Below are 13,905 nucleotides of genomic sequence, written 5' to 3'. Positions count from 1 at the left end.
TCCAAAAACATGAAAACTGAGCGCCTGATAAAATATTCCAGCAATCACAACGAGTCGTTTTACATGTGGTCTACAGTCAACTCCTATGCTGCCATTAGAACCAAAGAAGATTACCGCCAAATTTGAAGCAAACAAAAAAAAATACTGGGACCACCGTATGTCGTTGATTTTGGTTTTGTTGATTATTAAACATTTTTTGTACAAGCATTTTCAATGTTTTCTCTTTTTACAAATATTCACAATTTCCACAAATCGAATAACTTGAAACAGTGTGGCTGAAAGTAGGAAGTTGGATTACAACTAATAATTTGATGACTCATTTCGTAAGTAGAACGTATGGATGGATAGTGAATTTTATTCGAAACTGGATTTGAAGAGAAATTTATACCTACATAGAGTTTTAATTGGTGTTGGTATGGTTTTAGAATTGCCTCCTGGTTCAGATTTTAATTTTAAAGTTGGGATTAGGTTCCAACGAATTGGATACAGGTTTGGACTTTGGATCAGATCCCAGATTGAACTAATATATTTTTTAAGCCTGATTCAGAATTGCCGTCGAATTTTAGATTGAATTAGATTGATTCAATGTCGTTGGATTTCAGAATCTATTCGAGAGGGCGTTAGATTGTATTCGGATTTGGAATTAAATTTGAAATAGTTTTATACTTGGAAATGGATTCGAAGATATTTTCCATAAAGAGGTCTTTCTGGAATAGTCAAAAGAGTGAAAAAGTCAAATGGTTTGGAAATTATTTGAATCTCCTGATTTGGGACTAAATTAAAGGTTGGACTCGGGGTTTGAATTGCGATTGTTTGTTTAGTAAGTTGTAATCAGATTAAGGAATACTGAATCTAGATTATATAACCAATTCACCAAACTCGTGAATAAATTATAAGTTCATGTGCCAAATGTAAACTGAAAAAAGCTATACTTCGAAATTCTGATCCTCGTCATGAAAAAGGTGGGTGCGCATAAATATTGATCATATTCATCATTCTAATCAATTCCAATAAGTAGTTTTAATAAGCGCAATTATTACCATTCATATCACTGCCTGGCGATTCTAGATTGATTTCACATTGTTCAAGCATATCATAACAACTATTAATAAGATTACTTTTCATTTATCTTTTTGCTATGTACTTAGTTTTGTTGGGTTCTACTCGTTTCTTTTTGTAACTTATTCTTTCCTCTATCGCAATACTTTAGTTCGTAAATTTTTATTTTTATTGTAAATAGTTTTGAGTGTTTTGCACAAAACTTGTCTTTTTTTTCTACCACAAAACCTCACCTTGTACATTACTTCCATTACTTTGTTTGTTTGTTCGTTTGTTTCGTTTAGTGTATTAACCAATTTGCGTTCGAGAGTTTTATTTTTGTGGTCTCTCTCTCTCCCGTCTAATTACAGGGAGTATCTGTACGACGCCTACAGCGAACGGGACAATATACCGCTGGCGAGGTAAGTATAGCCAGGCTCACTAACTGCATCCAATGGGGTTGTTCTCAACGGATAAAATGCGAATCCTAGCGAAAAATTCACAAACCGTGCTTTAAATATACCAGGGGCGACTCGTCCATAGGTGCAACCTGTGCATTGCACATGGGAACGCCATGCAAAAAAAAGTTTTCAATCGCAAATTTATATTGATATTTTATTGGTTTTTAGTTTCATTTTCAAATAGTAACAAATAGAATGACTTGCGTGATTACGCGGACATGACTGTGAATACTTCCTCGAACTGCGATTTTCAAAATTTGTAGTTGAACCGGTAGGTTCAAAAGTCACGAGTCGCCCCTGAAATATACTACAACCTAGACATGATCGTTTGGCTTATGTTACATTTTTTTCTTCTGAAATTGTTGTCTCGTATGTTTATGGTGCATCCCACATATGAGTGTTCATATTTTGGATTATCGTTATTCATATAAACAACTTAATTTAATTATTAAATTAAATTTTAGAAAAGAAGCATCTGACAGCAAATGTGTTTTTTCTTTCAGTGGTCCCAAAAACAAGCGACGTAAGAAGAGCGACCGCCGCCGGGACTCGCATGATCGACGTGACGTGTATTATGAGGATGGAAGCCCCTCGGGTGGCCACAGTCGAGAGCCCAGATATAACGACATGGCGCCAAAGTAAGTATCAGCTCTCCGAAGAGCCAGGCACAGCATAATACGGTCGATAGTAACTCATTCCCTTCGAAGTGAACATTAAGAACCGTGTGACACAAGCTGTCACGCGGTACGTAGATTCACGAACACATGGCAAACCGCACACAAACAGTTACCACCCGTTTAGTTCATATTGCCTCCGTAGGAATCAGTAGAGTAATCGTTGCCTCTTTTGAATGTTTCACCCAATAATGAAGCTCAGTCGGTGGATCACCGACTCTGGACCCGTACTCTACTAACACTCCACAAAACTCCTTATACTCTTCCAGTGTAGAAACTCAAATCCCATCAATACTAACCAATAGCAGTTTCGACGGGCATGGGTCCTCGCTGAACCATTCCGACTCCACGGAACTTAGCAACTCGCCCGCAAAGCTCCCACCGTCACCAAACAGGCTACTTAGTCGCCTCTTCCAACGATCATTTTTCGATGATTTCCAGCATCGAATCAGCAGTGATTCCAGGTATCGGCCAGCCGACACTGACGATGCCATCCACTTCGGCTGGGAAACGAACGTGAGCCGCAGCAATAGCAGTGTGGGCTCGATCCGATCGATAGGATTTCTGGCGAGCCGCACTCCGTCGCCTCTCGATTTTCGGACCGTTTCGTTCCGGCAGCCCCGATCACTGGTTGGCAACATTGACAAGGGAAAACGATTAGGGCGAGCTACCTTGCGGACAGATAGCTTCTACGAGCGGTACTAGACTAGCCTACCCAAATCTAACCAACAATCAACTGAAGAAACAGGTTCTAGTTAGGGAATTTCGTTCTATCCGTGCCTAAGGTCATTCGTCCTACACATTCCAGAAATCCACAATGTGTCCGCACTTCATATGACAATCTTCACTTACCGTTCGCTATTTGACATGCCTGCAGCACACCTCGAGTCATTCCTTCGTGGCCGTATCCGGCAAACTACCCTCCCTCAAAAATTCCATCATCCTTGTATATAATACACCTCATTTACATCCTCTAATGTATTTGTTAGCGATCTTCATTTCGAAAGTGTCATTCTATCTCAGTGTCGTTTTATTTCCTCTCAATCTTGTGTCCCACAACTCATATGAACTGCTTTGCTGTTCTTTCTCTCTCTTGAAACTAATCTATGTGATGTGCACATGCCATACTTTCCTTAAAACAAAAACAAACCAACAAACAATTCCTCTTCTACCGAAGATGCAACTACGTCTCGTGCAACGGCGAAGGCAGAGCGTACCGTCAATTTTAGACTAGCTTCCCAGGTCCATCCTGCTGCCGGCTACGGGTGACACGTGCGGCGAACGGCGTGAGTACTCGAACGGTGGACAACCGTCTGCCTGTGTGAACCCTGATTCCCCTAGACTGCTCTCCGTTGGTAATCTTCCACAACATACTAACACCACACTCACAATCCTGCATCCATCATCTGTCTAAAGTTCTATCAAGTCCGTCCTCCAAAGGGAGTACGCTGCAACCTCCATTTTTTGTTTTTTTTTTATTTAATTTGCTCTTTAGTGCTAATCTTTGTGTTAAAAGCTAGTTTTGGATTTGGTCTGTCGATGCAAAGTGTAAATGAATGCCAAAACCAATTGTTTGTTCTCATAATGGGGTTTTTTCGATTCTGGAGACTTTTGTTCATTTTTGAAAAGTATCAAGTTTACATTAGCCTCCAATTAGATTGCAATGATTAGACCGCGATATATTTCTTATGCACGATATTTCTTTTCTGTTTGTTACGCACAATTAGCAATGTCTTTGACCCTCAATTTCTTGTCAGTTGTTTTGCTAGAAGGTCACCCGAATTTATTAGATTTTAGTAACACATCTCCCGAAGTAAGATATCAATTTCATTTCATGGTATAGCATATTAGATCGCCCGTGTTGTTAGGTCACATTAATGATTCTTGTTAGATCTCATCTGTAGCAGGTACTATAAATGTTAAGTTAAAAACGCTTTCTTCAGAATGTTATTACTAAGCAAGTTACAAACCAATTACAGCGATTTCAACGAGTTGCATGTGGTGGAAGCTCAAAGTTGGGTTTTCAAAATTTGTAGAGGAGTATCTCCCAGATGGTCTCGAAGTACGATGCTGGCCTAACAAGCCAGTCGTTGTAGGTTCGAATTTCGCCTCGGGAGAGACTGTTAGTATCAGCAAGATCGTAGCGCTAGCCCCGCAATTGTCCTACTAAACAGTTGGCTGAGAAGTTTGTGTATAAATTAATAGAAGATCGAGTTCCGAATCGGAATGTAGCACCTATATCTTTGTAATACTCATTGACAATTTTGAAAAATTGGAGTGTCGCAAACCTTTCTATTCAGTTGGAATCGACAAGCGAGAATTATCCCAAATTAGGACGAGCACCCACGGAAACAACGCAGGCAGGGAAAGTAAAATGAGCCAACTGGTTTCTACGACATACGAGATTAGGGGTTTTTACACAGTAAGAAAAACGTGTCAAAATTTATGTCGAATCTCATATAAAGAATTTCTCCATTGCTCATGATCAACGTTGTCAGTATGCCAGATAAGTCTGGATTTTGCCAGATTTCTGTTTGTGCACCAGACAAACAGATAAACCTCAGAATCTGCCAGATATTTGTAAATTAGCCAGATATTTGCCAGATTTTATCCGCGTTGTCTCGCAAAAAGGTCATTACTGCGAGATGGGCCGTGCCTGTCCTTTACCCAAGTAACAATTCTATAGCTACTTGGTTTTCTATCGGTTTTATCACAGCATTGAATATTACCAACGATTTTATGGCGGTTAAACCCGTTGCCAAAAGTAATGAACACTGATAGCTGTCAATAAAACTCTAATAAAACTTCCAATAAAACCGGCAAGAGTCAATGCGATTTTGCTTTATTATTGGTTTTATTATTACTATCTATTGCCCCATAAAACCACTCCAGCTTGCTGTCATATAACATAGAAACCAGTTTTATTGCGGTCATTCAAATGCCCAGTTTTAACCTGTCAAACTTGTACACAAATATATGCAGGCAATGATATACATACAGGTGAGACAAAAGCGGCTGAGTTGGTTTAGTGTGATGCAGAATTCTGTCGCAGTCTCCGTAGGATGTGTGTAAAATGCTTTAGAGCATCTTGCAGCGCATTTGTAAACATTGATGACGTAGAACTCCAAAATCTAATAAAGTAACACAGCAAACTTAGTACTTTTCGATAGTTTTTTTTTAAATTTCATCGCCAATTTGTCTTGTTTTGGTTGAAAATAATTTCATATGTCGTTAAGTTATGCGTCCTTAAAAATAAGGTAGGGGCAAGACACTATTGATATATTTCGAAATATATTCAATATTCAATTAAATTAAGTATGTATCGTTGCATTTTTCGTGCACGTCTCTATTTATATCAAAGTTTGTTGATTCCTCATTATCGTCGGTGTGATGTCAGATTTTTCATAAAAATAAAGTTGTCTAGTCCCCAGGGATTTACCATATTTTTCTCTAATAATGCAGGCATCCAACCTTTGCCGCACCTTAAAACATATACATCATTGAACTAGGCTTATTGCGGCTACGATTAATGCCAACTAATTACCAACCGCGCCATATTGATACTTTTAAAACTTTTTATAATCTTGAAACGAAAATCGAATCGTCGTCTGACTAACAAATAAATTGAATATCCTAAGTTGATTTTGATCTATCTCTGTATTGAAGAACACGGCCAGATTTTTTTTCTGAAAAACTGAGCTGAAACAATCCAATTCATTTTTGCTAACAATGAGATCATTTTTGTAAGCCCGTACTATTTTGATGGCGCATAAATTCTAAGCGTCTATGATCTCAAAATGCACGACAAAATTTAATGCGCATATGCTTGAGAGCTACAAAACCTACCAAAAACCTCTCCTTTTTCCTTATCTTTCTACAATATCACCATCAAATAAAATCGATTGCACGATGATAACCAACACAGGTGAAACATTCCTCCCGCGACGAGAGATTTCCTTATTTAAAAAAGTGGCGTGATGTTCTGGTGTGTGTGTGCAGGAACGGCACAACAAATCAACTTATTACGGTTGCTGTCAAGCAATGAAAAGTTGATTTGTGCTTATTGTGGCAAGTAGCAGAGCGCAATAATGCAACCAAACTTATTGCGCTCTTAAAGAGGTAATGCCAGCTGCTTACAGTATGCGGTATTCTTTCCATGTGGTTTCAAAGTAGTTTTATTGCCATTCTTATAATTGATTCAATAAGCTTGGCAAGGGTGGGCCACCTGGCTGTAAAGCAAACTTATAGTGGTTATCAGGAGGTTCTGATAGTATTTTTAGTTTAACAGCAATTTTGCAAAATTGGTCATGAAAACCGCTAAAAGAATGCAATACGACTTAAATTGTTACTTGGGTTACCTACCTACATCCGGCGAGAGCAAAAAAAGGTCATCATTTTCAATTCTGCCAGGAATTTTATCCAAAAATGAGTGACAGATTTTTGCCCGATTTTTTATTTATTTATTTATTTACATAAAAAATCAACAGACTCTATCTGGTCCTAATGACTGTGTCCTAATATACTTAAAAACTTTCTTCTAATCCTAGTGCGAGGAAGGTGATAGTCGAACCCGGTGGAAACACTGTTGAAAACACGTTGTAGTTCGATGAGAGCTCCGTTTGCCCATAGTTTGTGCGACGAAAAGGAACTCGTAGAAAAGAGATGTTCCGAACAATTCGGGAATTCACGTTTATGTCGATATTACCCAGAAGTACAGCACAGTCAGTTCGCGCCATGAGGGTGTCGGCAATAACCATAGCGCGCGAAAGATCCCGTCTTACTTGCAAAGAGTCGAGACCGATGAGCTGCGCCCGATTTTCGTAACTGGGCAACTGGTGAGGATCACCCCATGGTAGATGACGAAGAGCGAAACGAACAAATCTTCGTTGAATTGCCTCGATTCTATTAACACCATTGAGGTAATGAGGGTTCCACACTGCCGAACAGTATTCTAGCGTCGAGCAATATAAGCTTTTTAAACAGGACACGTCTTTAAAATTCTTGGCCATTCTCATAATCAGTCCCAAATTTCGAGAAGCTTTAGCAACAGTGTAGCATATATGCTCCTTGAAAGTGAGTTGACCATCGATCCAGACTCCCAAATCCTTCACGCATCCTTCTCGTTTAATTGGTACTGCACCCAAGTGATCAGTGGTGGGCACCATTCCGCTAATTCGCTAATCGCTAATTAGCGACGCTAATATTCAGTTAGCGGTTTAGCGATTTCGCTAATTTTTGAGCTGGTTAGCGAAACTGTTAGTGTCGCTAAAATTTTGGCCTTCGAAACGCTAATCGCTAATTCGCTAAATTTTGTAGAGAAGCGACAATAGAACTATTCAGAAAAACTGTGAATTGCTGATGGCGTACGTAAATTACTTCAAAAGATGAACATACTTTACTACAAATGTTACTTTTGGAACGTATGTTTCATTCAAACAACGTTCAATTGTCCTAATTGTCTAGAGTTCCTCTCTCTACGACACAAGTGAAAGTCAGTCTTTTTACCCTATAATGAAGTTCCAGTTATAGTACAAGCCACAGGAGCATTTTGAATAACAAGCTCAAGGTCTAGATTGAATTTTCAGTACACCAAGAACTTTTTTAAATTGCAATGCACTTGAAATTAGGGTGTTTGATCCTGGTTCGAACTAGTTTCAGAGTTTTTCATGATACACTTGGGTTCGAATGCTGATTGTGGTTTAAACCTGGGAGGGAGAAACGAATAGTAAACTCAAAACAGAGAACTCGCACATGCATCGTTTTCTGATAGCGTGTAACTATCTTCTTGCTGTAACGCATGCATGACTCAAACGAAGTTTTGAGTAACATCAGGAATACCGAATGTGCAAATTTTCCAGACTATTTTTTCAAGTCTGTGTTTCTTTTCAATTTGCCGTTGTATGAAAGTTTTTTCAGAGTTTTGAGTTCGACCGTGATAAAGTGTGTTCGAAATTGTAACCAAAGCCTTGAATCACGAGAAGCGCAAGTTTAATAATCGAAGTAAGCTAGCATGATTATCACCTAAAGCTTTTTTTTCTTCATCACTTAAAGCTTATGAAATTTTTTATTTTACGTAAAAACAAACCATAATATTTTGTAAAACGACAATAAATACAAAAACTGTTTGCGATGAATATTTTCTCGAGCAACGCGATACCTTTCAGTTATAACAATATTCATCGCAAAAAAATGCTTTTTTCTGATTGGTTCAAATTGACAGTCAATGACAGCTCATGCTGGTTCATTTTGACACTCACACAGCTTCGTATCCGTTTCACCCTCCCAGGTTTGAACCATTTATGATCCTGGCTCGAACTACTGATTGAATCGTGCAAAAGTTTTTTTTCACTGCTCCAAATATGCAAAGAAGCATACTAATTTACCAAAAAATTACTGAATATTTGGACTGATTTGAGTGAAATATAAAAAATGCGTAGCGACTCTAGCTACGCATTTTTTATATTTCTACTTCTATCTACTATATAATGATAGATAAGAAAGCTCACGATCATCGGTAGTTCGAAGCAGGATAAAAAAAAAACAGTCATATTATTGTTTAAAATTTATTTTAACTAACCTTTCAATTGAAAAAATGTTACAGGAATGGAATAATATTCATGACCAAATGTTTCAAAACTGTTCTTACTTGAATATTATTGGTTTAGATACTATATAATAATGACGACGAAGCAGGTCGTATATAAACAACTAAAGCCAAATTCAATGCTTTTTAATTGTGAATAATTGAACTTAAGGATGTAATTTTTATTATGTGAAAAAATTCCTATGTTAAGATAGATATCGAAAGCATATTATGCAATCGTTCTAATCTAAAATAACTGAATTTAATATGATTATTCAGGATTTTTCGTAATAGTTCGAACCAGGATCAAATTTGGCATGGTTCGAACCAAGATCAAAAACCCTATGACAACTTTGGTTCTACTTTTTCGATTTAAATAATAATTGAATTTATATGAAAACATTTCTCATTTTCAATGCAAGCTGAATGTGATCCAAATCTTACAAAACACGAGCAATAAATATAGCGATATGACTATTTCCATATTAATAGGTTAGCGATTAGCGGTTAGCGAAAATTCCGCTAATGTGGGTTTAGCGTTTAGCGATTATCGAGCTAACTTTTCCGGTTAGCGGCTTAGCGATTAGCGTCGCTAAATTTTCGGTTAGTGGTGCCCACCACTGCAAGTGATAGTTGAACATTATAGGCCGCTTTTTCCTGGTCTGCGAAATCACAGAACATTTATCAGAGTTCAAAGTCATCCTATTTATATCACACCATTTAGCAAAATTTTCAAATTCATGTTGTAAATTGAAAGCATCTTCTGAGCATCTGACTTCGGCATATATTTTCATGTCGTCAGCAAAAGATAACATGGGACCGTTAAGGACGCAATTGACATCATTAAAGTATAAAAGGAAAATTAACGGCCCAAGATGACTACTTTGTGGAATTCCGGAAGCAGCATGAAATTTTTTCGATTGGTTGTCTCCGATTTTAACAGCGATGTGGCGGTCCGCAAGATATGACTGAAGCCAACGTAGAATATTGCCTCCAAAACCCATTCGGTCAAGTTTTGCAATAGCGATGTTGTGGTTGATTTTATCAAAGGCTGCTGACAAATCAGTGTATACAGCGTCTGTTTGAAACCCTTTCGACATAACATCCATTGCATATGAAGTGAACGTTAAAAGATTTGTCGTCGTTGAGCGCTTCGGCATAAATCCATGTTGCGTGTCAGAGATAAGAGGCTTACAGTAGCTGAAAATCGGTTCCATCACGACCAACTCAAATAGTTTCGAGACTGCACACAGAGCGGAGATGCCCCGGTAATTGTCGATGTTCCTCTTGTCCCCTTTCTTGTGAACCGGAAACATGAACGCGAACTTCCATAAAGATGGAAAGTTACCAGTCGAGAGTGAAAGGCGGAATAAATGACGAAGCGGGGTTAATACGCCAGTAGCACATCGCTTTAGTAGAACGGCGGGTATGCCGTCAGGGCCGGCCGAGAAAGAAGGCTTCAGTTTAGATAGTGCCGACTAGATCATCGAAACGTCGATGTCGAAATCATTCAAAGACTGTCCATACAGCGATACGTTGCTTGTGGCAGAAGATACTTCACTCAACGATAGTGATTCATTGCAGAAAACGCTGGAAAATTTTTGAGCAAATAGGTCACATAAGTTCTGGAAGTCCGATTCCGTACGTTCATCGTAAAACATCGTTGAAGGTAGTCCCTTCTCTTTACGCTGCTCGTTGACATATTTAAAAAAAACTTTGGATCCGATTTCAGTTTACCCTGTACGCTGCGTAGATGGTTGAAATGACATTTTCGGCTCATCCGTTTGTAGGTGTAGTTAACCTTTAAGTACTCGTCGCGCAGCGATAATCCTCCAAACTTAGAGTATCTTCTCAAAGCTGCTCGCTTTAAGCGTTTTAGGCGCTGCAATTCACTAGTCTGCCAAGGTGGACGTTTAGATTTAGGTACAACTCGCTTGGGTACGTGGCGATCAATAACATAGCTCATGATGTTCGAAAATACTTGAACTGCTGTGTCGATATTGTCGTTGTCAAGTTCCTCATTCCAATTGATATTCAACAGAATGTTGAGGATACTATCATAGTCCGCTTTATTGAAATCATAGCAGACAGTATCAACCGTGCAGCAAAAATCCGAAAGAGTAGTCCTGGTCGTAAGATGTAGTGCGGGATGGTGCGTCACGGTTTTTACTAAGGGAGATGCAGCAATGTTTATCCCCGGTGCGCAGTCAACATTGCTGACAAAACAGAGATCCAAAATTCTGCCATTCTCGTTATTTATGTGATTGACCTGCCGTAACAGATTAGAGCTATAGCAGTCGAGCAAGTTATTGATCCCGTCGTGAAAAGACGACACCATTGGATCAGCAAATAGAAAACCATCCGGACTAGAGCGCCACTTCACACCGGAAAAATTAAAATCTCCCAACACAACTACCTCGTCATTGGGAAGAGCTTGCTCACAGATCGTATTTATCGAATTACAATGGGTGTTGATGAGCGTCGCGTCACGTGTTCTGTCAGGTGGGATGTAGATGGAGCATATAAAAAGCGAGTAACCAGAAAGCTTCAGTCGAATCCAAACTTGTTCAATACTAGCCCAAGACTTACTTTCGATTAATACTACCTTGAATCGATGATTAACAGCAATAAGCACTCCTCCTCCAATGGATTTTGTGCTGTTCAGGGGGCAACGATCCGTCCGAAAAACATCATAGTTGTCGCCGGAAATTTGACTCGATAGTGTACGGTCGTTCAGCCATGTTTCGGTGAAAACAATTACGTCATAGCTTTCGTCCGAGCAAGCAAGCAAATACTCTTCGATGGAAGTGTTCATGCCGCCCACGTTTTGATAACAAATGTGGAGGTCAGAGGATCGAAATTTGCTAGAAGGAAACTTTTTATCAGCGCGAGCAGACTGAGTTAAGCAGCGATACTTGACTGCGGGCAGGGTTTGGAAACCCTCTTCCAACACCCCGTAATCAGGACCGGAACGACTCTGATGGCAGGACACATGTTGAAGGTCGTGACCCTGTTGACGAAACTGGACTGACGCGGGGCTGGAAGGGGCTTCCATAAGGCCATACATGGTGCATTCCGGCGGTGATGAGACAAGAAGAATAGTGGAAGGAGCGGCGTATAAGCGATCACAAGCGACAGGAGTAGCGTCAGGTATGCTAAAAGGTGTGATGAGCCGTTGGTTGTGATCAGGTACATTATTTGGATGGTACTTAACTTGAGCGAGAATCCGATGACTCTCGCTGTCCAGTAACCGAGCATCCGATGTAGTTTCAAAAATATTGCCGAAATCTATCCGGCCGAGCCTGTTCAAAATTAAATTCACGAACCATAACACCGACGGGCCAGGTAAATGCAGTTAAAGCCAGGTTCTTCAGCCCATTAGGCACCTTCACACGAAACGAAACAAAATTAAGTTTCGAAACATCGGCATCCTTCTTTACCAACAGGAAAGCTTTCGGTTTATCGTTCATTCCCAGACATTCTTGAGCCATTGTGACGATTTCATAAACGGTGTGGCTGGGATCGAGCCGGCTCAAATAAATCCAGAACTGTTGCCTCTCGTCGGGGACTGTTTTGATTTCACGTTGAATGCATCTGGTATCGCAGACAGCCGCCGCAGTAGTGCGCGCTTTAAAACTGCCTTCACGACGACGTTTTGGTGTAGGCTGTGCCACAGACAGCATTTGTGAGAATAGTGGTCTCTGAACAGATGTTAGTGGACCGCACGGAAAGGGTTTTTCAAGCCGATCTGATAGATCAGAAACAACAGCATTTAACTTATCAACAGCTGCGCATAAATTGCTGTTGTCCACAGCGGGGACGGCCGGTGCGGGGGGGTACAGCCACTCGTTGAAGCGGCTCGCACAATCGTAGCACAGCCAAAACAGATTATTGGCAAAGGCCGCTATCACATCTAAAGCTGTTCTTTGTAGGCCAGGGATACAAGTACGGTGAAATACTGATCCGCACGCACCGCGACAGGTAACTTTTTCAATCCCGTTGACTGGTGATGAACATTTATTGCAAGCAGCAGCCATGGCTCAGACCAGCCTATTGTGCACTTCTAACGAGAACTTCACACAACACAATTCAACTCGAGAATGCCGTATACGAAATTACTTCAGGTCAATTCAATGCGATAACTCGTGAACAAACACACTAAGCCGATGGCCAGTCATTTAATTTTTGTCATCTCACTTTAGGTGGAGTCCGGATAGAAGTCAAAAAGTGAAGTGAGCGTGAGACGAAGAACCCCCCTGCCGAAGTAGTCCCACACCCTATATACTAAAAGAATGGATTTACTATATTAGCGCTGTCACTTCAGGAAAACCTTATCTCCAGCCCAGCATATAACTTCATGTATTTTAAGAAATTACGTTTATTCCAATAACTTTAAAAAGCAAGAACTCAGCTACACGCTTTTAGCGTAGTTGTTATTAAGGTTTTAGCGAGTGACAGGAAAATATATTACTTTCTTTATTTATGATTTAGAGCATTTCTAAATGTTTTGTTATTTTTCACGATAGAAACTAGTTTGTTTTTCTCTCTGCGAGAAACAAAAACAAAACCCCGCACCGAGAAACAAAAACGAAAATTAAATTTATGCTCATTGAACTCTACCGATAATTTATGGTACTCCTTTTATATATATATTTATATTCTTAAAAAAAACTGTTTTGATCTTAATGAAGTTTCTAGCAAACAAGTGTTAATCATTCATCGGCAAAAATTTTACCTCGATGAGTAGAAGACTGGCTGAAGAAGTTTAAATCGCTGCTGTAAAGTCGAATTTACAACCGTGTTCGTTCAGGTGTTTTACTATTTTTATTGAACATTAATAAATGAACGAGAAAATACTATATCTTCGATAAACAGTACACGTGCAATTTGATCGATACATACGAACGAATGAGAAATTCAATTACATAGCGTGCGCTTTTATAAGCGACTAATATTTGCCACCACCCGCTTTCTGCTGCTCCAGAAAGAACCGTTCGCTTTGCTGGTCAATAAACAAATGAGAAATTCAATTCGATGGCATGCGCTATTATAAGCGACCAATATTTGCCACCACCCGCTTTCTGCTGCTCCGCTTTGCCGGTTAACGCACGAATGTGAAATTCAACTCGATGGCGTTTGTATGATACCG

General features: G+C 39.6%; 1 protein-coding gene across 11 annotated transcripts in view; it reads left to right on the top strand.

The window, feature by feature from the left end:
* LOC129722121 (prominin-like protein) overlaps nt 1-13,905 on the top strand; it is a 109,274-nt gene that overhangs the window by 89,346 nt on the left and 6,023 nt on the right. For 5 of the 11 annotated variants that reach the window (XM_055675359.1, XM_055675362.1, XM_055675358.1 and 2 more), the window contains 4 exons: nt 1,410-1,460; nt 2,003-2,137; nt 2,443-2,871; nt 3,351-3,459. In XM_055675359.1, the coding sequence (XP_055531334.1) occupies nt 1,410-1,460; nt 2,003-2,137; nt 2,443-2,871; nt 3,351-3,402 (667 nt within the window). In that variant the 3' untranslated portion in view covers nt 3,403-3,459. Of the gene's footprint in view, nt 1-41; nt 143-1,409; nt 1,461-2,002; nt 2,138-2,442; nt 2,894-3,350; nt 3,460-13,905 lie in introns of those variants that run through there. The other 6 variants (XM_055675364.1, XM_055675367.1, XM_055675363.1 and 3 more) reach the window with 6 other exon arrangements.

This window comes from Wyeomyia smithii, chromosome 2 (assembly GCF_029784165.1).
Source record: "Wyeomyia smithii strain HCP4-BCI-WySm-NY-G18 chromosome 2, ASM2978416v1, whole genome shotgun sequence".
NCBI classification, from domain to species: domain Eukaryota; kingdom Metazoa; phylum Arthropoda; class Insecta; order Diptera; family Culicidae; genus Wyeomyia; species Wyeomyia smithii.
Note: the sequence above shows the minus strand (reverse complement) of the source record. Positions and strands in the feature narration are given on the sequence as shown.